This window comes from Coregonus clupeaformis, chromosome 15, assembly GCF_020615455.1.
Source record: "Coregonus clupeaformis isolate EN_2021a chromosome 15, ASM2061545v1, whole genome shotgun sequence".
In the NCBI taxonomy this organism is placed as follows: Eukaryota; Metazoa; Chordata; class Actinopteri; order Salmoniformes; family Salmonidae; genus Coregonus; species Coregonus clupeaformis.
The window spans coordinates 36,405,544-36,430,817 of NC_059206.1; the positions used below are offsets into that span (position 1 = coordinate 36,405,544).

Consider the following 25,274-nt stretch of genomic DNA (forward strand, 5'->3'; position numbering starts at 1 on the left):
CAACAAGTCTCAAGAAGGCCAGTTTGATTGGTTCTTTAATCAGCACAACAGTTTTCAGCTGTGCTAACATAATTGCAAAAGGGTTTTCTAATGATCAATTAGCCTTTTAAAATGATAAACTTGGATTAGCAAACACAACGTGCTATTGGAACACAGGACTGATGGTTGCTGATAATGGGCCTCTGTACGCCTATGTAGATATTCCATAAAAAATCAGCCGTTTCCAGCTACAATAGCCATTTACAACATTAACAATGTCTACACTGTATTTCTGATCAATTTGATGTTATTTTAATGGACAATAAAATAGCTTTTCTTTCGAAAACAAGGACATTTCTAAGTGACTCCAAACTTTTGAACGATATATATATATATATATATATATATATATATATATATATATATATAGATAGATAGATATATATATTTATATATACAGATATATACATACAGTGCGTTCGGAAAGTATTCAGACCCCTTCACTTTTTCCACATTTTGTTACAGCCTTATTCTAAAATGGATGAAATCGTTTTTTTCCCCCTCATTAGTCTACACACAATACCCCATAATGACAAAGCAAAAACAGTTTTTTTGAAAATGTAGCAAATAAAAAAACTACAAAAAAGACCGGAAATACCTTATTTACCTACGTATTCAGACCATTTGCTATGAGACTAGAAATTGAGCTCAGGTGCATCCTGTTTCCATTGATCATCCTTGATGTTTCTACAACTTGATTGGAGTCCACCTGTGGTAAATTCAATTGATTGGACATGATTTGGAAAGGCCTGTCTATATAAGATCCCACAGTGGACAGTGCATGTCAGAGCAAAAACCAAGCCATGAGGTCGAAGGAATTGTCCATAGAGCTCCGAGACAGGATTGTGTTGAGGCGCAGATCTGGGAAAGGGTACCAAAACATTTCTGCAGCATTGAAGGTCCCCAAGAACACAGTGGCCTCCATCATTCTTAAATGGAAGAAGATTGGAACCACCAAGACTCTTCCTAGAGCTGGCCGTCCTGCCAAACTGAGCAATCGGGGGAGAAGGGCCTTGGTCAGGGAGGTGACCAAGAACCCGATGGTTACTCTGACAGAGCTCCAGAGTTCCTCTGTGGAGATGGGAGAACCTTCCAGAAGGACAATTGTCTCTGCAGCACTCCACCAATCAGGCCTTTATGGTAGAGTGGCTAGACGGAAGCCACTCCTCAGTAAAAGGCACATGACAGCCCACTTGGAGTTTGCCAAAAGGCACCTAAAGACTCTCAGACCATGAGAAACAAGATTCTCTGGTCTGATAAAAACCAAGATTAAACTCTTTGGCCTGAATGCCAAGCATCACGTCTGGAGGAAACCTGGCACCATCCCTACCCTGGCACCATCCCTACGGTGAAGCATGGTGGGGGCAGCTTCATGCTGTGTGGAGGTTTTTCAGCGGCAGGGACTGGGAGACTAGTCAGGATCGAGGGAAAGATGAACCGAGCAAAGTACAGAGAGATCCTTGATGAAAACCTGCTCCAGAGCACTCAGGACCTCTGACTGGGGCGAAGGTTCACCTTCCAACAGGACAATGACCCTAAGCACACAGCCAAGACAACGCATGAGTGGCCAAGCCAGAGCCCGGACTTGAACCCGATCGAACATCTCTGGAGAGACCTGAAAAAAGCTGTGCAGCGACGCTCCCCATCCAAGCTGACAGAGCTTGAGAGAATCTGCAGAGAATAATGTCATTATGGGGTATTGTGTGTAGATTGATGAGGGGAAAAAAACGATTTAATCAATTCTAGAATAAGGCTGCAACGTAACAAAATGTGGAAAAATTAAGGGGCTGAATACTTTCCGAATACTTCTGTACAGACGCAGACACACACACACACAAAACACACACACACACCATTGATTTATCACTACCCTACCCAAAACCTTACCCTCCGGGCCCCACCATGAGTGGCCCATCTCCCACCCCAGCTGTGCCATGCCGATGGGGGATATGTGGAACCCAAAACCCCTCTCCTCATCCCCAGGCCTGCGAGGCCGAGACACCCAGGCTGCATTCTCTAGTGGCCCTGAGTAAACACACACACACCCGCGCACCTGGTTCCTCACGGTCTGTCTGAGCTAGAGGGAGGCTGGGCGTGTAACACTGATGGCGCTAGGCTGGTTAGGCACTGCAATAGAATGAGGAGCCTAGTATGGTGTAGAAAAACTGCTAATGCTGATATTAACTTACAGTAGGGCACCTCTCTCTTTCCATTTCATTAATTAGAATTCTGGGTCCAATACTTCACATTACCTCACGAAGATGGGCAGGACGAGTGCCAAGTTTTGCATGGCTGACATTTCTTATATTGTTATACAGTGTATGTGTTTAATGTTCAGCGTAGGTTACTTACCTTTTGTGTTTGAGAGAGACGCTGAGATGACTTGGTGAGAAAACTGACTGACGTCCTCGCTCTTAACACCATGTCTGGATGTAGGCATTTGGCAGAAAGCAGTAATGAGGATGACAGACCCCTATGGCCATACCAGTGTATATGTTTTATTGGAAGCCTATGGTTACTTCTCTTTAATTCATCCAGTCCAACATGATGAATCCCAGAGCAGTGTACTTCTGGTAATATCTACCTAATACCACTCCTTTTCATGTCCTTTTGAACCGGATATCGTCCATATTAGTCAATGGTCACAGCAGCTATCATTACCAATTTTGCTTCTAATAATCTTCAAATGCATTCCTTTGTGACCTACACTAGAGGGGCATGCATTAAATAAGTACATTTTCAGCATGAATATCCATATTTCTCTTTTAAAATATGGGTTACTACCTGAACATTGTCTGAATATTTTCCTTGTCCCAAGTAATCACAGCTCTATAAGGTTTGCTGTCAACACTAAAATGTTGTCTGAAAGGTGTTTCAGTCACATTGTTGCTTTGTTTAGTTTAGTCCCCAACTCTCCTGTGCTGGAGGGGTTGGAAAAAGGGAACAAAGAACAGGGCAAAATAGGAAAAGGCCCGAAAACCATCCTGTGTACGTCAGCTAACTGTTAACATACTGAGAGAGCCGGATTATATAAAACGCAATGGAGTGATTCTCCTATGAGCTCATCGCCAAACAATGTGCTTCATGTTTCTCCATCTGCAACCTTTTTTTTTTTCCCCCTTGCTTTTTTACAGCCTCTCCTCCATCTCTCCTCTTCCCCTCTCTGCTCAGTGACTTCTGTGATTTAATGGGGTTTTGGGGCGATGGTGGAAGCGGGTGTGTTTCTCTTTGATTATTGTGCAGGCACCGTGTGGGTGAGAGGAACGCACATGTTTGCCATGCCAGGCTGAGATGATGTAGGCCCTGTTGGCATGTGACTGGATGCTCTGGGCACTTAGGTCATCACTTAGTGCAACGCCATGTGTCAGGATGCCCTATAGATGCCTAGATGTCATCCCCCTCCACACCCGACATTAGTCATACAGTTAATATACAGTAACTTGAATGAAAAAGATGCCCAATTCAAACCCATGACGCTTTTGGATCCACAGTCCATTGGGTAGCCTTAATGTCCAAGAGTTTGAAGTATGGATTTCCATCCGACCTGAGGATCTCATAGAATGGGCGGCAGGTAGCTTAGTGGTTAAGAGCGTTGTGCCAGTATCCGAAAGGTCGCTGGTTCTAATCCCCGAGCCGACTAGGTGAAAAATCTGTCTGTGCCCTTGAGCAAGGCACTTAACCCTAATTGCGCATGTAAGTCGCTCTGGATAAGAGTGTCTGCTAAATGACAATTTCTTTTTTTAAATACAACCTTTTTAGACTATTTTGTCAGTAAACAAAAAAGTCCTGAATATTTCTCAATATCTTGATAGGAGAATCCTATTGTCTTCTTGGTGGTATATTACCACCTTCAACACCGCCGCACACACACCTCATAGATGGGCATAACTACAGCAACAGGCTCCTGGCCTTTATTCAGTCCTTTTATCAGCATGCTTCTGGGCTGTGGAGTGACAGATCTAAGGTTCCAGCCAGTCTGGAGTCACCCGCTGAAGTCTGCCTCTCTCTGAACTCTGAAGAGGTAACACACAGACACACACACACACACACAGCATCTGCACAAAGGGAAGTGAATAATTTGCTGTTTTGAGGGATACTGCTCTTGACTGAAGTCACAAGTCTATCCGATGACTATATTGAGCGTTGCCTTCCATCTACAGTGATAACTCTTAATTTGCCCACAATTACCTCTGCACCTTTTATTGTGTCAATGTTCTGGTTTTGGAGCGACTGCATGGTCGTGCCTGTTTATTGCCTATTCATTCAAGTGACTCTTGTTGATAACATTGCCAAGGCATAAGATGCTAAAGTATGACGCAACACATGAGTTCAGTATGGCCACTCTAAAAAGACAGCTGAGGGAAGACAGAGCTAGAGAAAGGCATGTCGCAAGAGTGCCTGACTTCTGCCAAAGATTCTTTGTTCCTCACAGAAACAGCCAAACATTCGCTCCCTAGAAGCACATGGCCCTGCATGTTTCTTTTTAGATTAATGTCTTTATTTTATCAGTTGAGACATATTAGATTTCACAATTATCACAGTTCACCTCCAGTTGACACAGCCCGGGGCAATTTAACCTTATTTGAGTAGTTTAAAAGTTAAGGGAGGGCGCAGGGGGAGAGCTTTTCTCTCTGTTATCTGACTGTGGATTAGCTCTCTACTCAAAGCTCAAACTATTGTGCCTTTAAAAAGCCAGCCATTTTCCAGACCCCATTCTCTAACCTGTAAACATTTTAGATCCGAGCAAAAGAAAGGGGGGGAAAAGAGGAAGAGGGGGAGAAGTGGGGGTGGGGGTTTGAAATCTTGGAGGAGGGGCTTTAGAAAAAGTGTCTTGTGACTCTCAAACAGAAGGACAAAGAGAAACTTTTCAGAATGGACTTTACAGTTTTAACTTCAAGTTTGGTTGTCAACAGAGGTTTCATCTCTCTTTTTGGATGCGTTTTTGGCACACTGGCGTGTTTCTGTTTGTGTTCTTCTTGGTGTGTGTGTGTATAGTGGTTCTCTCCCTCTTTCTTGAGTGTGTGTTGGGGGAGGTGGGAGTGCCCAACCAGCTGATGTCATTCAGTGCAGCAGGCAGATCCTGAAAGAGGCCCTTTGTTGGCAGCCTGTAGCACGAGTGAGTCCCTGTGATTCTCCTGCTAACGGACACACACATACACCCACAGGGGACTGGAGAGGGAATGGCACCATCCGGACTGCCCTACTGCCCACTCAACTGACACATCCGCATGTCCAGCACGCTTTCGGACACCTTTGGGTCGTTTCTGCCTCTTCCGGAGAGGAGCTAACCAAAACCAGAGAGAAAAAAAAGATGGAGCCGCTTGGACTAGAAAGTTTGTAGACTTTGCTGGCAGCACAGAGTTCGCTTTTCTGTTTGGTGGAAGAGAGGAGAGAAAAGGGGGTAACAGCCAAAGATTCTGAGGAGAAAAGTAGAATCCCTTGTTCCTCAAACTTTTTTGTCTTGTTCTTTTTTCATGTTCTTTGTCTTTTCATGACAGACCACGGAAAATTTAAAACATTTTTCTGTTGATCTGCCGTTGAAAGGAAACCGAAGGGACACTGGGCCGACAAACTAACAGGATTTTTCAAGTGGAAGCGAAAGAAAGCAAATGAAAATGTTGGAGATTTGCCTGAAATTGGTGGGGTGTAAATCTAAGAAAGGCCTCTCGTCCTCCTCCAGCTGCTACTTGGAAGGTAAGAATTTGAGATACTGCTGTAGAGGGGTTGGCATGGGGTATTGGGAGTTTTGTTTTGGGATTGATTCTCAGAGAAAGACAAAGATAGTCAGAGAAAGAAAGGAGAGGACAGTGTAGAGGAGTTGGTTGTGCTGGGCAGGGGGCGAGAAGGTCGAGAGAGGGAGAAGATGAGTCTTCTATCGTTCCTGTGCTCTGGAAAGCGGAGGAGGGGGAGAGCAGGGGGGAGGGAGAGGGAAGCTAGACACACTGGCTCGCAGCAGAGGAAAGAAGGGGGAAAAAAGAGAGGGTGGAGAGAATACAAGGAAATCAGATTCCCGGCTGGGCCCGTTTTACTTTTGTTTATGAGGAGAGAGGATATAATCTAAATCTACGCTTTCCTTTTCACTTTTTGCATTTTGCTAAGATTTACATCTTGTTTATTGCTTTTCTACATTATGAAGTGCAAAGAAAAGTTGATCGGAGTTATAGAGTTTTAAGACTACATGCCTTATAAAGTGTGCCATTGTACTTATTTTCCAAGCCTACGCTCTGCCCTACTTGAAACAAAGATGAGCTAAATGGATTAGCCTGAATCAAAGATTAATGAAATTCTGGGAAATCAGGGGTACATTGAGTTTCAACCGTGAAATTGATTTGTAATGGAATACTGTGAAATGGCCCATGTCACATGCTCCCAGGATTGCGTAAAATAGTCCCGGAACACTTTCCAGCAAAGTGAATGTTGATTAATCTTTCAAACACACCCTTTCATATAACGTTACATACACAAAGATAAAATGGATCAAAAAGAATGTCGAAAGAACAGTCTCTGATTTGGAATCCAGTGTTCTGTATATCTCATAAAAAATGAAGCAATTCTCTCTTTGGAAGAATATCCACTGAATTAATTTGCAAGAGGAAAGTTAACCCCCAATTTACCCTTCTTTCAGTTGTCATTACCAATAGCACCAGTATGTGTGGCTAATTTTTCTGCAGTCAATAAAGCCTAGCAATTTACACCTGTCCCTCTCTGTGTGGCATGTTCACTCACCCTCATGTTTAATGCCCCAATGTTTGACCTAACCACAGTAGAGCTGAGGGGAGCAAACTAGTCTACAGTGGCACCAGCCACAGAGCCAGATAGGATCTCCAAACAGTGGTTAGACCTCCAGATCTCAGGCTTGATCACCCGTCACAGTTGTCGACAGCCAGGTGATGCAACAGACTCGCCCAAGCGTGGGTTACTTTCCCTCCTTCCAACTTCGCCTTACGTAGCTTGGCCCTATGTTATAGAACTGAACTGTTTGGATTCTTATGGACCTACGCACTGTGTTTTGATCATTTCTCTCTCTCTGATTATGCTGTCATGCAGTGTATCAGTCTGCTGTCACTCCTCACTAAGAGCAGAGGTATTTGTGGTCAGTAAAATGGACACAGTATCTGTGGGGGGTTGGCTGTTCTAGTGCCCACACACTTATGACCAGTCTATCCCCTCCACCCTCCTCCTCCTCCTCCTCATGTCTTACTCAGTACACTCATTTGTTTATCTACTCTGTTATTTCCTCACTATACAACCTTCGTTTGCCAATGTTTATTCTCCTAAATCAAATAGCTTTTTTTTTCGCGACTTGAATCATATCCTTGGAGTTTAATTGATTTCAGCCGCTCACTTTCAGAAATCAAGCTGTCTTTCCTCATGAGCACCCTTGCACTTGTAGCCTATAGTTAGAAAGATACGGATTCTGAAATGTCATGAATGATTATAGAGTGAGAGACCTTCTTTCTAATCATTGTCTGAATGGTGAAGTTCTTGCTCTGCAATCACACTCCACCGTTAACAGGAGGCCCCTCTACCAGTGTCTCAGTGCTGGGGAGCAGAATGTGTTCAGATACCTCTATGCTCTTATCACAGACTCCTCAGGAATATTCATCATGCACATCCCTAATCTCTGTCCAGGACCAAGTTAGAGCCCCAGCGCATAGCACCCAGCCTGTCAGCTGTGTGTGGTAACCATGGATTTATTCCATCTCTCTCTCTCTCAGTGGCTCTCATCACACTATGTGGCCCCACAGTAGATCACAGAATAGCCTACAGCTCTGCATTTCACCATATTGCTCTGTCAGGGCTGTTGGTTTGACATAAGATACAAATAACGGTCAGAACAATCTCAGTGCTCTGCCAGGGTTCACTATATCACAGCATCCCTGTCTCCTGAATGGAATATTTAGCATAGACTCAGATGGTTAGCCTACTACCAATAGCTCTGTCCTTTCTCTCGGTTATCTCTATGGCCTCAGCAGATGACCAAATGTCTCTCCCTGGCTTTCTCAGGCCTAGTGTCCGAGCTGAGGAGGTGTGTGGTGAGAGGCGCAAGGTGCCGAAACACTTGTGCTGACAGCTGAGCTGGCCACACAATGAAGTCACTGTGTGGGCCGGCTGGGCTGCAGTGTAAATTCCCCATCTATCTCTTCCACTTTCTCTTTCCTTCTCTGTTTCGACCTCTCCTCTGCAACTCACTCTCTCTCTCGCTCCAGTTCTGGTAACATTGATGTATCATCCAGATCAACTCTCTCTCTCTCTCGCTCCAGTTCTGGTAACATTGATGTATCATCCAGATCCCTCTCAGGCTCTCAAACTCCCATTATTTGAGAATAATGAGCATAATCTGTGGTTTTAGTGCCTGTAATCTCTTACGGTGTTATTTCAGCCCTTATTGGAAGCTTAACACAGCTAGAATTTCCCTTCTTACTACAACATTGGAGGCAAAGATGGGTCAACTCTTATTGGAGAGTCTTGTTATTGAAAACAAAGTCTTGAAATTGAAAGCAAAGCCGTGGTACTCCAGGAAATGAAAGGTAGGTAGTGTAGAGATGGACTATGTTATTGGACTGGTCTTTATTAAAGATCTCAGTTCATATTGCTGCCTTTAATACCATAGTCAAATCACAGCTGCTGTGCAGGCCAGGACAATAGTGCAACCATGAAACTTTTTCTGAGAAACGTTCCTTCGATGTGACGTGGGGAGGTTCTCAATTCTCTGAAGTGTTTTTTTTAAAGAACAGGCAACACATACAGGTGTGAATGACTCTAGTGTTTGTAATGTGTTAGTGTCTGTGTGTGTCCATGGAATAGCCTGAAAACTGAAGCAATGATCATGTCTGTTCTGAAATGCCAGCACATTGAGAATTGCTTTCTCTTATGCCTGTTTCTATGACATGTCTATTTGCTTGATTAGTTGTTGGTTTATTTAACACAGATCTGATCGACTCACTCCCGAGTTCCGATCTCGCTCTTTTCCCTAAAGTCCACTTGTTTAATAAATAAAGACATGTTCTAATGTTGGACATGTCTGTTGTATGTTCCAGAAGCTCTCCAGAGACCAGACTTTGAGCCCCAGGGTCTGTCAGAAGCGGCCCGCTGGAACTCCAAAGAGAACCTGTTGGCAGGACCCAGCGAGAATGACCCCAACCTGTTTGTTGCGCTGTACGACTTTGTGGCCAGTGGGGACAACACTCTCAGCATAACTAAAGGTAAGAGAATGTGTGTGGGTGCGTGTGTGTGTGTGTGTGTGTGTGTGACAGAAAGTTGCGATCAAATCCATCTAAATTCCTGTCAATTCAGGAATGGAGTTGTGCTACTGTCACTTCAAATGGAACAGTCCTCAGCTCTGCGCTGTGAGTCCGTCTCTGTGAGGGTACATTAGTTTTCCATCCGGACAGCCGTCAGAGAACCGGCTTTGTGCTCTGAAACGATTAACAGTAAAACCGTCCATCATAGCCCAGAGAGCATCAACAGGCTGTGTGAAAATATTCTCTCTGGGCTTATTGTTGTCAGGGACCTGTCTTGGTCATGGGGTCAATGTGCAATACGGCCCTTATCAGCGGCAGATAAACAGGACAGTGTGTGTGTGTGTGTGTGTGTGTGTGTGTGTGTGTGTGTGTGAACTGCTTGTGTTTTTATCTTCATTTTAAAATTCTGACTGCGCTGAGATGGGTACAGTGTCCTCTCAGGGGGATGGGGAGGGTTTAGACTGACTGGAAATACACATATTTGCGTCCCGTTCCCTATCTCTCCTTGATTGTCTGCTAGGTCGAAAATATACAGGTTATGACAACGTAAAGATTCCATGCGTCAGTGTTAAAAAATAAAACAAATCATTGGACCAGCGCTGTTGCTAACTGCTAGCGCCGTTGCTAACTAGCATAGCTGGTCCCATTGTCGCAAAGAGCTCTTTCCACTGGAGCGGCTGGAACACAATGCAGCAGCAGCTGCAGCAGGCAGGAGAGAGAAAGAGAGAGAGTTCTAGAGGAAGGGATGCAAAAATTCATTTTAAAGACCAGGAAATAAAGAGGCAAAATACGTTATGTAATAAGGCTATCTAAATCATTAGTGTCACTAAGGCTATATAGCGGTAGATTTTATACAGAAGTCTATAAGAACAATTTAATTAGGGCTTAAATTAGGGCTTCTTTCTAAACAGGTTGGGTTGGCTTTATACCTTCGTATCTCCAAATTGAAAAGTTTTCCCATTTATTTAGAAGTACAGTTTTCATGTTAATGTTTAAAAATATGTATATTATTAACTAATACACTTTTGCATTAAACTCTCTTGTGAATTGTAGTTTATGATGAGCCGCTATGCTGAGTCTAAAACCAGGATCAGACAGTGGTGACGTCAACCCTGCTAACCCCATGACCAATGGAAGAAAAAAAAACAGTGTCACAATCTGAGTAAACATTACATTAGATACAGTGGATTAACCACTCTGGCTCAGTCTCAGAATAGTGAGGATGTGGCACTTTCATGTTGGTCTATGATGCAACTGGAAAAAAAAGTTAACACAAGCTCCGCGCAAGTGTAGCCTCAATTGTGTAAAATGTAGAACCTTTAGGATAGTAACTATTCTAGTAATTTAGAGCAACCAACCAACCATTCTATAGCAAGTTTCTTTTACATGTGGCGTTTCTCCTTTAACCAGTAGAAATATACTTGGAGTGGTGTCTATATAAACCGCCTGCCATACTTCTAAAAGGTCTCGCCTGTAGTGTAGATTCCCCCTGTAGTTTCCCTGATTTCACCCTAATGGCATGTCCACCCGTGCTGCAGGAGAGAAGCTGCGAGTCCTGGGTTACAACCATAATGGGGAGTGGTGTGAGGCGCAGACCAACCACGGCCAGGGCTGGGTGCCCAGTAACTACATCACCCCGGTCAACAGCCTAGAGAAGCACAGCTGGTACCATGGGCCTGTGTCGCGCAACGCTGCAGAGTACCTGCTCAGCTCAGGTATCAACGGCAGCTTCCTGGTCAGGGAGAGTGAGAGCAGCCCCGGGCAGAGGTCCATCTCACTTCGCTACGAGGGACGCGTCTACCACTACAGGATCAACACGGCCTCCGACGGGAAGGTGAGGATATACAGTACACACCGATAATATGCGGGCCACACACACACACCTCCTACCTCTACTCTATCGCATCACCACAGCACATCTTCATATGTAAAGGTGCCCAGAGACCAGTGGTGTAAAGTACTTAAGTAAAAACACTTGAAAGTACTACTTTTTTGGGGGTATCTGTACTTTACTTTACTATTTATATTTTTGACTACTTTTGCTTCACTACATTCCTAAAGAAAATTATGTACTTTTTACAGCATACTTTTTCCCTGACTCCCAAAAGTACTCGTTACATTTTGAATGCTTAGCAGGACAGGAAAAGGGTCTAATTCACACACTTATCAAGATAACATCCCTGGTCATCCCTACTGCCTCTGATCTGGCGAACTCACTAAGCACATGCTTAATTTGTAAATTATGTCTGAGTGTTGGAGTGGGCCTCTGACTATCTGTAAATGATGTCTGAGTGTTGGAGTGTGCCTCTGACTATCTATAAATGATGTCTGAGTGTTGGAGTGTGCCTCTGACTATCTGTAAATGATGTCTGAGTGTTGGAGTGTGCCTCTGACTATCTGTAAATGATGTCTGAGTGTTGGAGTGTGCCTCTGACTATCTATAAATGATGTCTGTGTTGGAGTGTGCCTCTGACTATCTATAAATTAAAAAAACAAAGAAAATGGTGCCGTATGGTTTGCTTAATATAAGGAATTTGAAATGATTTATACTTTTGATACTTAAGAATATTTTAGCAATTACATTTACTTTTGATACTTTTACTGAAGTAGGATTGTACTGGGCGACTTTTACTTGAGTCATTTTCTATTAAGGTATCTTTACTTTTACTCAAGTATGACAATTGGATACTTTTTCCACCATTGCCAGAGACCTATGTCCCCAAGTCCTAAACAGCCAGCGGTTTTACCTCTCTCTCTGGTTAAGTGATTATCGTAGGCAGCTGTAAGTGGCCTGACTGTCTCACTGAGCTCCTCTGGTTATACAGCCCATTAAACTGTGGCCAAGGCAGACAGTGGGCTTTAGTGGAGGTCTCCACAGAGCAGCTTATTGTACCCCCTCTGGGAAAGGCTAATTTAGAGAGGACACGGCAGGTCTGGAACTGGTTAAGGTTAGAGGCCTACATTCCAACCCTCTAAAATGGCCTCTCCTCTCCTTCATGACCACTGACCTCAATAGATACCAGAAAGATGCTGGGGACCAAATCCAGGTGAAGATACAGGGAATGGAAAAAATCGGTACCTAATAGTTCATTGTTAACTTAGTATATTTTCAGCTCGACCATCATCATCGTTCATTGCAGAAGCCTGTCCGCTTGAAGGAAAGGAGGCCGTATATGACTATTGGGACACACCCTGCTATTGTGCTACACCAACCGTTATTAGTGGTCAGGAGGAATGGAGACGGAGAAAGAAGTCGTATGAGTATTAGGATAGTCAGTCTGCCAGCTGTCTTCGCCCCTCTCTTGACCCAGCTGTCTGTCGGGCCAGCTGAGGTAAACCACCTCTGCAGGAGAGCTGCCATCCTTTCTATGTCATATGCATCCCAGCATTCCTCACTGCACAGAGGTGAGCGAGTGGAATGGCATGCACGAGAGGAATGCTCCAAACGACCTCTGTTCCCCACTAGACAAAGACAGACCAGCGCACACATACAAACACGCACACGTAGACAAAATGACAGACACACACACAGACCAATCTCCCACCCTTCCTACCCCCTGCAGTTCCTCTATCTCCCACTGTGTTCACATTCAGCCATCTGGAATGCAGACTTTTCCAATATCTGTACCTGTCCTGTCTGTGGAACACTCCTCATATCACCCCCACACAACACAGACTCTGTGATTGACAGTATTCTGATCCGCCCAGATTCTTGTGATAATGAAATCGAGCTCCTGCTGGGATGGTTTTTACTGAGACAGGCCCTGATAAGTGGTCAAGTTGGAGCTTTAAGCTGAATGTGAGGTAGTTGAACAACGGAACAGGCCTCTTTATTGTTCAAGACCTTCAGATGCTGCTCCTTTCAGGTTCTTTCACGACCTACCTACTCAGTCAGTACCTACCTACATTATCTCCATTTACATTCTGTTAAACTCTGAAAGTCCATCCATTTGTGAAGCTAGGAAGAGTACAGAATGTTTCCAGAGTGGAACAGTAGATACAAGCACACTGAACACAGGATCTGGGACTGAGGTCTTATATAAGACATGGACAATGGAAAAGACTGTGTTCAGTCAGCCTTGACCAATATCTCCTGCCAGAGATCATCTGCTGCTGGAAAGTGCTTTTCTTGCTCTCAATGCTTCTTGAGCGTGCTGCTTTTCCACATATTATCATATCCAGCCAGTTCAGTTGGTTCATATTACAGAATATTTGATCTGTCCTCTTTGGTGTTAATTTATTAGACACTTGAATGTAAAGTTACCTATTTAACGTCTGTAACTAGCTGGATTTAAACCCTTAACTCCAGTGTTGCTCCTACCAACCTAACCACTCACTCCCAAGGTCATTGAATCTCCTTCCTGTTATGGGCTTAAGTCATACAATCTAAACTCGAAATGGCCTCTTCCCTCCTCCCTTTCCCCAGCTATACGTGTCGTCTGAGAGTCGATTCAACACCCTGGCAGAGCTGGTTCACCACCACTCTACGGTAGCCGACGGCCTCATCACCACGCTACACTACCCGGCACCCAAACGCAACAAGCCCACCATCTATGGCGTGTCACCCAACTATGACAAGTGGGAGATGGAGCGCACCGACATCACCATGAAGCACAAGCTGGGCGGGGGCCAGTACGGAGAGGTCTATGAGGGGGTCTGGAAGAAGTACAGCCTCACCGTGGCCGTCAAGACCCTCAAGGTACAGTGAGGGGAAAAAAGTATTTGATCCCCTGCTGATTTTGTACGTTTGCCCACTGACAAAGACATGATCGGTCTATAATTTTAATGGTAGGTTTATTTGAACAGTGAGAGACAGAATAACAACAAAAAAATCCAGAAAAACGCATGTCAAAAATTTTATAAATTGATTTGCATTTTAATGAGGGAAATAAGTATTTGACCCCTCTGCAAAACATTACTTAGTACTTGGTGACAAAGCCCTTGTTGGCAATCACAGAGGTCAGACGTTTCTTGTAGTTGGCCACCAGGTTTGCACACATCTCAGGAGGGATTTTATCCCACTCCTCTTTGCAGATCTTCTCCAAGTCATTAAGGTTTCGAGCCTGACGTTTGGCAACTCGAACCTTCAGCTCCCTCCACAAATTTTCTATGGGATTAAGGTCTGGAGACTGGCTAGCCCACTCTAGGACCTTAATGTGCTTCTTCTTGAGCCACTCCTTTGTTGCCTTGGCCGTGTGTTTTGAGTCATTGTCATGCTGGAATACCCATCCACGAGGGAAGGAGGTTCTCACCCAAGATTTGACGGTACATGGCCCCGTCCAAAGGTCCCTTTGATGCGGTGAAGTTAGGGTTAGGGTTAACCCTAACTTCAGACGGGCCTGTATATGTGCTTTCTTGAGCAGGGGGACTTTGCGGGCGCTGTAGGATTTCAGTCCTTCACGGCGTAGTGTGTTACCAATTGTTTTCTTGGTGACTATGGTCCCAGCTGCCTTGAGATCATTGACAAGATCCTCCCGTGTAGTTCTGGGCTGATTCCTCACCGTTCTCATGATCATTGCAACTCTGCGAATAATCGCACCAACTGTTGTCACCTTCTCACCAAGCTGCTTGGCGATGGTCTTGTAGCCCATTCCAGCCTTGTGTAGGTCTACAATCTTGTCCCTGACATCCTTGGAGAGCTCTTTGGTCTTGGCCATGGTGGAGAGTTTGGAATCTGATTGATTGATTGCTTCTGTGGACAGGTGTCTTTTATACAGGTAACAAGCTGAGATTAAGAGCACTCCCTTTAAGAGTGTGCTCCTAATCTCAGCTTGTTACCTGTATAAAAGACACCTGGGAGCCATAAATCTTTCTGATTGAGAGGGGGTCAAATACTTATTTCCCTCATTAAAATGCAAATCAATTTATAACATTTTTGACATGCGTTTTTCTGGATTTTGTTGTTGTTATTCTCTCTCTCACTGTTCAAATAAACCTACCATTAAAATTATAGACTGATCGTTTCTTTGTCAGTGGGCAAACGTACAAAATCAGCAGGGGATCAAATACTTTTTTCCCTCACTGTACACGTTTTAGGGGGTTTGTTGGGAGTCTAGGGAGTGAGATTGAACCATAAGAATGAGTTGATGACAATATTTTTTTCTTGTCACATACCGGATAGGTGGAGTGAAATGTGTTGTTTTACAGGTGCCAATGGAGCAAATTAGCGTTAAGTGCCTTGCTCAAGGGCACATCGGCACCTGCCACCCTAATGTAGTGTAGTAGTCAATATTGTCTTTAGTAGTTAATTTTTTGTGTATTTTTCTATTATATTTTTTGTAGTAGTTAATAGTGCAGTAGTCAATATTGTTTGTTAGCTGCTTGAGGTCTTAGGCAGTTGGAAAATAACAGTGGTGTTTCAGATGGTGTGATGGAAACTGAGTCTGGAAACTGTGCTGAGTATACAACCACCTGGTGGCACATAGGTGTAGAACAGAGGACCCCTGTTTTAGACATCTGCTATGCAAACACACTTATTGTAAAGCTTCTATAGGTATTTCCATGTAGAAACATGTAAAGCTAGCAATGCGTATAGTCTACAGTGCCGTCAGAATAAATATTCAACCCCTTTCTTATGGCAAACCTAAATAAGTTCAGGAGTAAAAATTTGCTGAACAAGTCACATAAGTTGCATTGACTCAATCTGTGTGCAATAATAGTGTTTAACATGATTTGTTTTATGACTACCTCATCTCTGTACCCCACACATTCAATTATCTGTAAGGTCCCTCAGTCGAGCAGTGAATTTCAAACACAGATTCAACAACAAAGACCAGGGAGGTTTTCCAATGCCTCGCAAAGAAGGGCACCTATTGGTAGATGGGTATAAAAAAAAAACCTGACATTGAATATCCCTTTGAGCATGGTGAAATTATTATTTACACTTTGAATGGTGTATCAATACACCCAATCACGACAAAGATACAGGTGTCTTTCCTAACTCAGTTACCAGAGAGGAAGGAAGCTGCTCAGGGCTTTCACCATGAGGCCAATGGTGACTTTAAAACAGTTACAGAATTTAATGGCTGTGATAGGAGAAAACTGAGGATGGATCAACAACATTGTAGTTACTCCACAATACTAACCTAATTGACAGAGTAAAAAGAAGGAAGCCTTTACAGAATACAAATATTCCAAAACATGCATCCTGTTTGCATTAAAGTAATACTGCAAATGTGGCAAAGCAAGTAACTTTTGTCCTGAATATAAAGTGTTATGTTTGGGGCAAATCCAATACAACACAGTACAGAGTACCACTGCATATTTTCAAGCATAGTGGTGGCTGCATCGTGTTATGGGTTTGCTTGTAATCATTAAGGAATGGGGAGTTTTTCAGGCAAAATCCTAGAGGATAACCTGGTTGAGTCTTCTTTCCACCAGACACTGGGAGATTAATTTACCTTTCAGCAGGACAATAACCTAAAAGACAAGACCAAATCTACACTGGAGTTGCAGTGAATGTTCCTGAGTGGTCGAGTTACAGTTTTGACTTTAATCTACTTGAAAATCTATGGCAAGACCTGAAAATGGTTGTCTAGCAATGATCAGCAACCAATTTGACAGCGCTTGAAGAATTGTTTTAAGAATAATGTGCAAATATTTTACAATCCATTTTGAATTCAGGCTGTATCACAACAAAATTTGGAATAAGTCCAGGGGTATGAATACTTTCTGAAGGCACTGTAGATGTAGCTAGCTGTTTTGAATTTATTTTCACCTGGTGTGTGTGGTTGGCCCTCTGGCCCTGTTCTCACCCACTCAGGAGGACACCATGGAGGTGGAGGAGTTCCTAAAGGAGGCTGCTGTCATGAAGGAGATCAAACACCCCAACCTGGTACAGCTACTGGGTGAGTTACTGGATTATGTCTCAGGCTGCGTCTCAAATAGCACCTTATTCCCTTTATATTGCACTATCTTTAACCAGGGTCCATAGGGCTCTGGTCAAAAGTAGTGCACTATATATAGAATAGGGTGCCATTTGGGATGCATCCTCACTCTTAATTGTGTCTCTTCCTGAAATGCCACACTACTGCCATTGTCAGTGCTGTAACTAACTCTGCCTCTCTCTCTCTCTGCCAGGCGTGTGCACGCGAGAGCCCCCATTCTACATCATCACAGAGTTCATGACCCACGGCAACCTGCTGGACTACCTGAGGGAGTGTAACAGGGAGGAGGTGAACGCTGTGGTGCTGCTCCACATGGCCACGCAGATCTCCTCCGCCATGGAGTACCTGGAGAGGAAGAACTTCATCCACAGGTGAGACACGACACTAGCTTAACCTCCTCAGTTTCTCTCTCTCTCTCTTCCCATGTCTTCCCTTTCACTAACCTCTCCTGCCCCTCACTCTTGCCCATCAATTGTCCTCCCCTCCCCCAGACAGAGATATCATATGTGCGCTGTTGCTGTGAGATTGACTTTGCCCCAGCATGTTTTATGATGGCCTAGAAGATATGATTTATGTCCTCTCGTCGATTCCCCAATTTGCTTTAAATTGTCAAGCTTGTTGAGACTCAGCTTCTTGCTCAGGTGCACACGCAACAGCCAACACTTAAAGACATAGATATTAGAAGAGAATTGCCATCCTAAAGAAATACATAGTACTGCCTTTGACACCATGCTCCTCTGTCTTCGCTCTGTGCTCCAGGGACCTGGCAGCCCGTAACTGTCTGGTGGGGGAGAACCACCTGGTGAAGGTGGCAGACTTTGGGCTGAGCAGGCTGATGACGGGGGACACGTACACGGCCCACGCTGGGGCTAAGTTCCCCATCAAGTGGACCGCCCCGGAGAGCCTGGCCTACAACAAGTTCTCCATCAAATCTGACGTCTGGGGTGAGTTTGAAGATGACACAGTAACTCAATGACAAATGTATTTCTGTTATTTAGAATGACTTATATCATTATGATTACAATGAATGTAGTCCTGTTTTGGCATGCAAATAGACTCATCTCTGTACTTTGTTATCCCAAACTCCCAGCGTTCGGAGTGTTGCTGTGGGAGATCGCCACCTATGGGATGTCTCCGTACCCTGGCATAGACCTGTCCCAGGTGTATGAGCTCCTAGAGAAGGACTACCGCATGGACCGGCCGGAGGGCTGCCCAGAGAAGGTCTACCAGCTCATGAGGGCCTGTGAGTACACATACATCTGTCTATGGCTAAATGGCACAGCCTGGCTTTAGCCCGTCATTTCCTAATTATTTTCTGACTACCTTCATCATGTTTTGTTTGTGTAATGTCTACTGGAATGAAGTCATTGAGTGCTCAATGACAAACTATACTGAACAACAATATAAATGCAACATGTAAAGTGTTGGTCCCATGTTTCATGAGCTGAAATAAAAGATCCCAGAGATGTTCCATAAGCACAAAAAGCTTATTTCTCTCAAATTTTGTGAACACATTTGTTGACATCCCTGTTAGTGAGCATGTATCCTTTGCCAATATAATCCATCCACCTGACAGGTGTGGCATATCAAGAAGCTAATTAAACAGCATGATCATTACACAGGTGCCCCTTGTGCTGGGGACAAAAAAGCCACTCTAAAATGTGCAGTTCTGTCACACAACACAATGCCACAGATGTCACAAGTTTTGAGGGGGCATGCAGTTGGCATGCTGACTGCAGAAATGTCCACCAGAGATGTTGCCAGAGCACTGAATGTTAATTTCTCTACCATAAGCCGCCTCCAACGTCATTTTAGAGAATATGGCAGTACATCCAACCGGGCCTCACAACCACAGACTACGTGTATGGCGTCGTGTGGGGGAGCGATTCGCTGATGTCAAAGTTGTGAACAGAGTGCCCCATGGTGGCGGTGGGGTTATGGTATGGGCAGGCATAAGCTACAGACAACGAACACAATTGGATTTTATCGATGGCAATTTGAATGCACAGAGATACCGTGACGAGATCCTGAGGCCCATTGTCATGCCATTCATCCCCTGCCATCACCTCATGTTTCAGCATGATAATGCACGGCCCCATGTCGCAAGGATCTGTACACAATTCCTGGAAGCTGTAAATGTCCCAGTTCTTCCATGGCTTGCATACTCACCAGACATTGTCACCCATTGAGCATGTTTGGGATGCTCTGGATCGACGTGTACGACAGCGTGTTCCACTTCCCGCCAATATCCAGCAACTTCGCGCAGCCATTGAAGAGGAGTGGGACAACATTCCACAGGCCACAATCAACAGCCTGGTCAACTCTATTTATTGTATTCTGCATTGTTGGGAAGGGCCCATAAGTAAGTATACACTGTTAGTATACACCTGTTGTTTACGAAGCATGTGGCATAATAATTTTGATTTGAATATCGTTTTTGAGTGACGTTTTTCTTTAACGTTAGCTACTGTAGCACTAGTTGGCTATACCTTCGCCAAAACTCCAGTTCCTTCCAATATCCAGCAACTTCGCACAGCCATTGAAGAGGAGTGGGGAAACATTCCATAGGCCCAAATTAACAGCCTGATCAACTCTATGTGAAGGAGATGTGTCGCGCTGCATGAGGCAAATGGTGGTCACATCAGATACTGACTGGTTTTCTGATCCACGCCCCTACCTTTTTTTTAAGGTATCTGTGACCAACAGATGCATATCTGTATTCCCAGTCATGTGAAATCCATAGATTAGGGCCTAATTTATTTATTTCAATTGACTGCTTTCCACATTTATATCATGCAGACAGTTTTCTGACTGGTACCAAACCTCATTTCCTGTTCTCTCCCTATCTCCCAGGCTGGAAGTGGAACCCTGCGGAGCGGCCTTCCTTTGCTGAGATCCACCAGGCCTTTGAGACCATGTTTCAGGAGTCCAGCATCTCTGATGGTGAGAACATCCGTATCATGTCACAATTACACACGTTATAGCTGAATTGAAGACAACTATAACTCTTCAATTTGAGGTATTATCTGTAGGTTGTGTGCTAGAGTTGCTAAGACATCCAACCAGATTGAGAGAGAATAGCTTTTAAGCACTTCCAGACAAGATTTGGGTCAGTACTCTTTCAGTTTAGAGGAGTTGATTTTCCATCTGTTTTCCAGGTGCTGTACTCGTGGTTTAGGGGTTATAAGAGTAAGAAGTAGGTTAATACACAGTCTCTGATGCTGTTGTGTGTGTGTGTGTTTGTTTGTCATGTGACAGAGGTGGAGAAGGAGCTGGGAAAGAAAGGGAAGAAGGTGATGCTGGGCCCCATCCAGCAGGCTCCACAGCTGCCCACCAAGACCAGGACCCTCCGTAGGAACGTGGACCGAGATGGAGACAGCCCTGGTGAGACTCACCTAACGTACCCCTCTAATCAAAGCAGTGCACCGTTAAGTGTTTTTAACCCATATTTAACAGATGCCAAAAGAGCTTTGGGACAATTTATTGTTGATTTTTCTACTATATTTTTGATACTAGTGTTTTCTGATGATGTTGCTGTGTTGTGTTTTTCAAACAACTGATGATTTGCATGTCTATGTGTGTTCACCCAGATGCTCTGGAGCCAGAGGTGGCCGTGTCCCCCATGCTCCCCAGGAAAGAGCGTCCATTCCTGGACAGCAACCTGAACGAGGACGACCGCCTCCTGCCCAAAGACAAGGACAAGTCCCGCAACAGCCTCTTCAACCTCATCAAGAAGAAGAAGAAGACGGCGCCCGCCCCGCCCAAACGCAGCAGCTCTTTCAAGGAGATGGACGGACACCCGGAGAGACGGGGGCTGGCGCCCGACCACCGAGACAACGACTTTAACAACGGCTCTTTCAGTGATACACATACCAACGACCCCAACAAGTTTCTGGGTGCGAACAACAACGGGGCAGGGGGTATTACCAACGGGGCGCCCACCTACCCGGGCCCCCTGTTCCCCCCGCATCATGCCAGGAAGAAGTGTACGCCGGTGGTGCCCAGTGTAGGAGGTAAGACTAGCACCACTCCACCCAGCGAGGAGGATATAGTGTCTAACTCTAAACGTTTCCTGCGCTCCTCCTCGGCCTCCAGCATGCCCCCAGGCTCGGATCGCACTGAGTGGAAGTCCGTCACGCTGCCCCGCGACCTGCACAAAGGCCATTTTGACTCGGGCACCTTTGGGGGCAAGCCCGCCCTCCCCCGCAAGAGGGCCAACGAGAAGCCAGAGATCAGCATCCCTCGCATGGGCACCCTCACCCCCCCACCCCGCCTGCCCAAGAAGACAGAGGACCCGTCGGATGAGGTGTTTAAGGACGCTGAGTCCAGCCCCCAGACCCTGACGCCCAAGCTTGGTAGGAGGCTTCCAGGGCAGGGGCTGGACAGCTCCAAGACCAGCGCCCTGCAGGCCGAGCTGCTCAAGCCCAACGTGTTTCCCGCTCTGGGGGCAGCCGGGGATGAGTGCAGGGCCCGCCGCCACAAACACAACCTGGACTCCTCCGGCCCCAGGGAGAAAGGGAAGTTCCAGAAGCCCAAGCCTGCTCCCCCTCCACCCCCGCCCTCTAGCACAAAGTCAGGCAAGATCTCCCGCAGCCCCACTCAGGAGCTCCCCTCCCCCACAGACACCAAAGCCAAGGCTTCAGAGTCCCACCACCCATCCAGCCCCAGTGACCAAGCTCGCGCTCCCCTGGAGGGCCACAAGAAACTCAGCCTCAGCACCTCCTCTAAACCACAGCCGTCAAAGACCTCTTCCTCAGTGTCTGGCTCCACCTCCAGCCCCCTGGGCTTCTCCTCCCTCACCTCCCCAGGAGATCAGACCTCTCCCACAGCCTTCATCCCCCTCATGAACACCCGCCGCTCCCTGAGGAAGACGCGTGCGCCCCCAGAGCGCCAGCCCAACTCGGCCATCACCAGGGAGATGGTCCTGGAGGGCACGGAGCTGCTACGCACCGCCATCGGACGCAACTCTGAGCAGACTGGTAGCCACAGCGCCGTGCTGGAGGCGGGCAAGAACCTGTCCAAGTACTGCGTGAGCTACGTGGAGTCCATCCAGCAGATGAGGAACAAGTTTGCCTTCCGCGAGGCCATCAACAAGCTGGAGAGCAGCCTGCGCGAGCTGCAGATCTGCCCTGCTGCCACCGGGGGAGCCAGCGGAGCACAGCAGGACTTCAGCAAACTGCTCTCGTCTGTCAAAGAGATCAGTGACATCGTTCAGAGGTAGCTGAGAGGAGGCCACACTGACTGAAAAAAAAACCGCTGAACCTAACCTCCCCCTCTCTCTCTTAATGTAATGTTCCACGGTCGTGTCTCCTCGACCGTGGTCATGCTGAACTCACATTGAGGTGGAGGGCAGGGCATGCTACAGTGCCACAGGACAGTTTGAGCATGATGCACACCTTGGAGAAATATACTTTATGCAGCCTTACAGGATGTCGGAGGACACTTCAAACTCTAAAGACTGTGTTTACTATGCTCGATGAGTTTTTCCTCGTGTTTTGTCTGAAAGCCTTAACTACGAATGCAAGTTCAATTTGGCCTTAACCAGAGAGGCCTGGGCCCAATTCTGCATCATGTCACCTTTTCATCAATCATTTTCTATATGATCATGTCTTTTTTTATGACACTATAGACAAAAAGCATATCACATTCTTTCCTTTACTGTCAGTGTTTTACATTTGGCAGAGTTGCCAATGTGCCACAAACTTAAAGCCTCATATGGCTGAGGATGCCTTCCAGCTCTGTGGAGACTGAAACAGCCAAAGCGTGCACACGTCTTGTTTCCATCCAGAAGTAATGGGGAGTGTCTGGAAGTGCACATTGTCTCTCCACCTCATTTTGGTAGTCACCTCATCTACCTTTTTTCCCTCAGCTTGGCAGATCTCTGTGGTGTGATATGAATGGTGAAGATATGACTGTGTCAGTATTGAGTTTGAATGGATGCTAATAGCACTGTGCCAGAGGAAATAAGCAAAGTGGGCAGGAAGACTACCTGGGAACATTTTGCTTCTGTGCACAAGATCTGAATAAAGAGTGCCTTAAAAACACTATCAATGTAATTCCCCAAAGCCAAACTAAAACAGAGCAATATAGCCTTACAAATACTTCCGTGGATGAGGAAAATTGTAATGTCTATTCTTCAGGCACATCAGACTGTCCTATTCCATACTGAACACTACTGGAGAGGGACCAGGGTGCAGGACCAGGAAACTCCAACTTAACTCTGAATGTTGTTTCCATCTTGTCTTCTTGACTGACTGTTTTATTACACTCAACGCACACCACTTACAAACCTCACAAAAGCCTTCTATAGTTGGATGGCCATCAGAGATCCTCTGTTGGCTCAATGGATGGAGGACATCACTTGCTTTGTCTTATGAGAAACTGACCATTGTTGATTATAGGAGTTATTTCTTACCAAACCAATGAAATGCCACTGTGTAGTCAGGGGGGGAATGACTAAGATGTTCCTTTGTGTTTTTTCTACTTCTCTCGTTTTAAATAATGCATTTGTTTTCAGTATTAGTTTGTGCTGTTCCCCACACCCTTGCCCTGTCTGACTGCGATGCCTGAGGATGAAATCAACCACAAGCTGCCTTTACTTCAACATGGTACTGTTCAATGTTGATTCATTGTTCATGTATTTTTTATTCCCCCCCCCCATAAAAATCATGCCACTACTTTGATATTTTTTTTTGTATCCGAGCCGCCTCACCATTTTGTAGACTCATTTTGCTCTCCTTTGTAAATACATTTTCTTTCTTTTTTCGTGTAACCATGGTGCAATTTGTTGCATTAAAATGCAAAGCAATTTTGCTACTTGAAACTCAATTGCCTCTGTTCATACTTCAGTTACATTTTTACATGCACAATATTGATGGAAGTATGTAATTGTCCATGGACAATGTGACAATAATGACACCAGCAGTACAACAGGTTATGTATGATGTATTTTCTGGCTAGAGCATTGTCATTATTAAAATCATATACACACAAGAATGCATTTAAATGTTAGAACAGCGCCTTCAAAATGTATACATATGTACATTTTATAACGCATGTGGACAGAAAAAGTGAACAAGGAGGACCCATCTCTAGACCCTCCCACCCACCAACCAGCCAATTCCCACACCCCAAAATTAAGACAGCAACACGTTACCATTGGTGTATTAAATTGAGTTAGGGTGATGCCACCCTGTCCCCTTAATAATCCCGCCTCCTGAATCCAAGCGTTTGACATGGGGACGGGACCAATAACTTTATCAATGTAGAAGCAACAGTTATTTTCATACTTTGGTCATCATAGTTTTATCCAATTTCATTAAAAACATTACATGGTGCCTAAGAAATACAACATGGAGAGATAAAAACCCAACTCAAAAACAGTGACATTCTCCACTCCACCTCCTACAAACAAGAGTTTAGAGTGGAATCGACAAAGCTTGCAAGACAAAGTACTAGTTTGTACACTTCCCCTCCCCCTCTACCAGAGACTGAGGATAAACAAAACGATGGAACCACCAAGTATCACTAGTGCGTAGAGCGGGAGTCTGCCCATACACATTTATTCATAGAAACTATGGGCTCGATTCAATCAAATCCGCTTCATCCACATAGCGGTTGTTTTGGCGGTATCGGAGGTTTAACTGCGTTAGAGCTGTCAAATCCACAAGCTGCTCCTGGCACTATACCTAAAGCGGCCATTGCCATTGGCTGCACGGAGTTGCATTAAGATAAAGCCGATGCAGCTTGTTTACAAGTTCAAACACTGGAATGTGAGATGTAATCTATACCTTGATTAGGCTGATGGAAATCCTTTCATTTAATGAACTTCAATTTGAGAGTAATTATTTCTTTATAGCCAACACTTTCTTGTTCGGAACTTCTAATGCGAGTGGGATGGGTGTGGCTTCGTGACAATGATCAAGAGCAGCTGCTCACCGATTTGACAGCTCCAAAACATCAGCTATGCATATCAACGGTTAACACTTGGTCTGATGAAATCTAGGCCTATGTTACAGAATTCCCAAGCATGAAATACAAGCTCCCCACAAACAACTCTACAGATATCTACGAAGCCAGCATGTTTATCTTCAATCTCTGGGCT

At 45.1% G+C, this 25,274-nt stretch overlaps 1 protein-coding gene across 2 annotated transcripts in view; it reads left to right on the plus strand.

Moving 5' to 3' along the window:
- LOC121582511 (tyrosine-protein kinase ABL1-like) overlaps positions 1 to 23,998 on the plus strand; it is a 59,687-nt gene extending 35,689 nt beyond the window's left edge. The window contains exons 1-11 of one of the 2 annotated variants that reach the window (XM_045225118.1): positions 4,885 to 5,733; positions 9,081 to 9,245; positions 10,823 to 11,118; positions 13,711 to 13,983; positions 17,047 to 17,131; positions 17,364 to 17,541; positions 17,930 to 18,114; positions 18,261 to 18,413; positions 20,024 to 20,113; positions 20,429 to 20,554; positions 20,761 to 23,998. In XM_045225118.1, coding sequence (XP_045081053.1) covers positions 5,649 to 5,733; positions 9,081 to 9,245; positions 10,823 to 11,118; positions 13,711 to 13,983; positions 17,047 to 17,131; positions 17,364 to 17,541; positions 17,930 to 18,114; positions 18,261 to 18,413; positions 20,024 to 20,113; positions 20,429 to 20,554; positions 20,761 to 22,391 — 3,267 coding nt within the window. In that variant the 5' untranslated portion in view covers positions 4,885 to 5,648 and the 3' untranslated portion in view covers positions 22,392 to 23,998. Of the gene's footprint in view, positions 1 to 4,884; positions 5,734 to 9,080; positions 9,246 to 10,822; positions 11,119 to 13,710; positions 13,984 to 17,046; positions 17,132 to 17,363; positions 17,542 to 17,929; positions 18,115 to 18,260; positions 18,414 to 20,023; positions 20,114 to 20,428; positions 20,555 to 20,760 lie in introns of those variants that run through there. The other variant, XM_041898360.2, reaches the window with a different exon arrangement.
- The last annotated feature ends 1,276 nt before the right edge of the window (positions 23,999 to 25,274 follow it).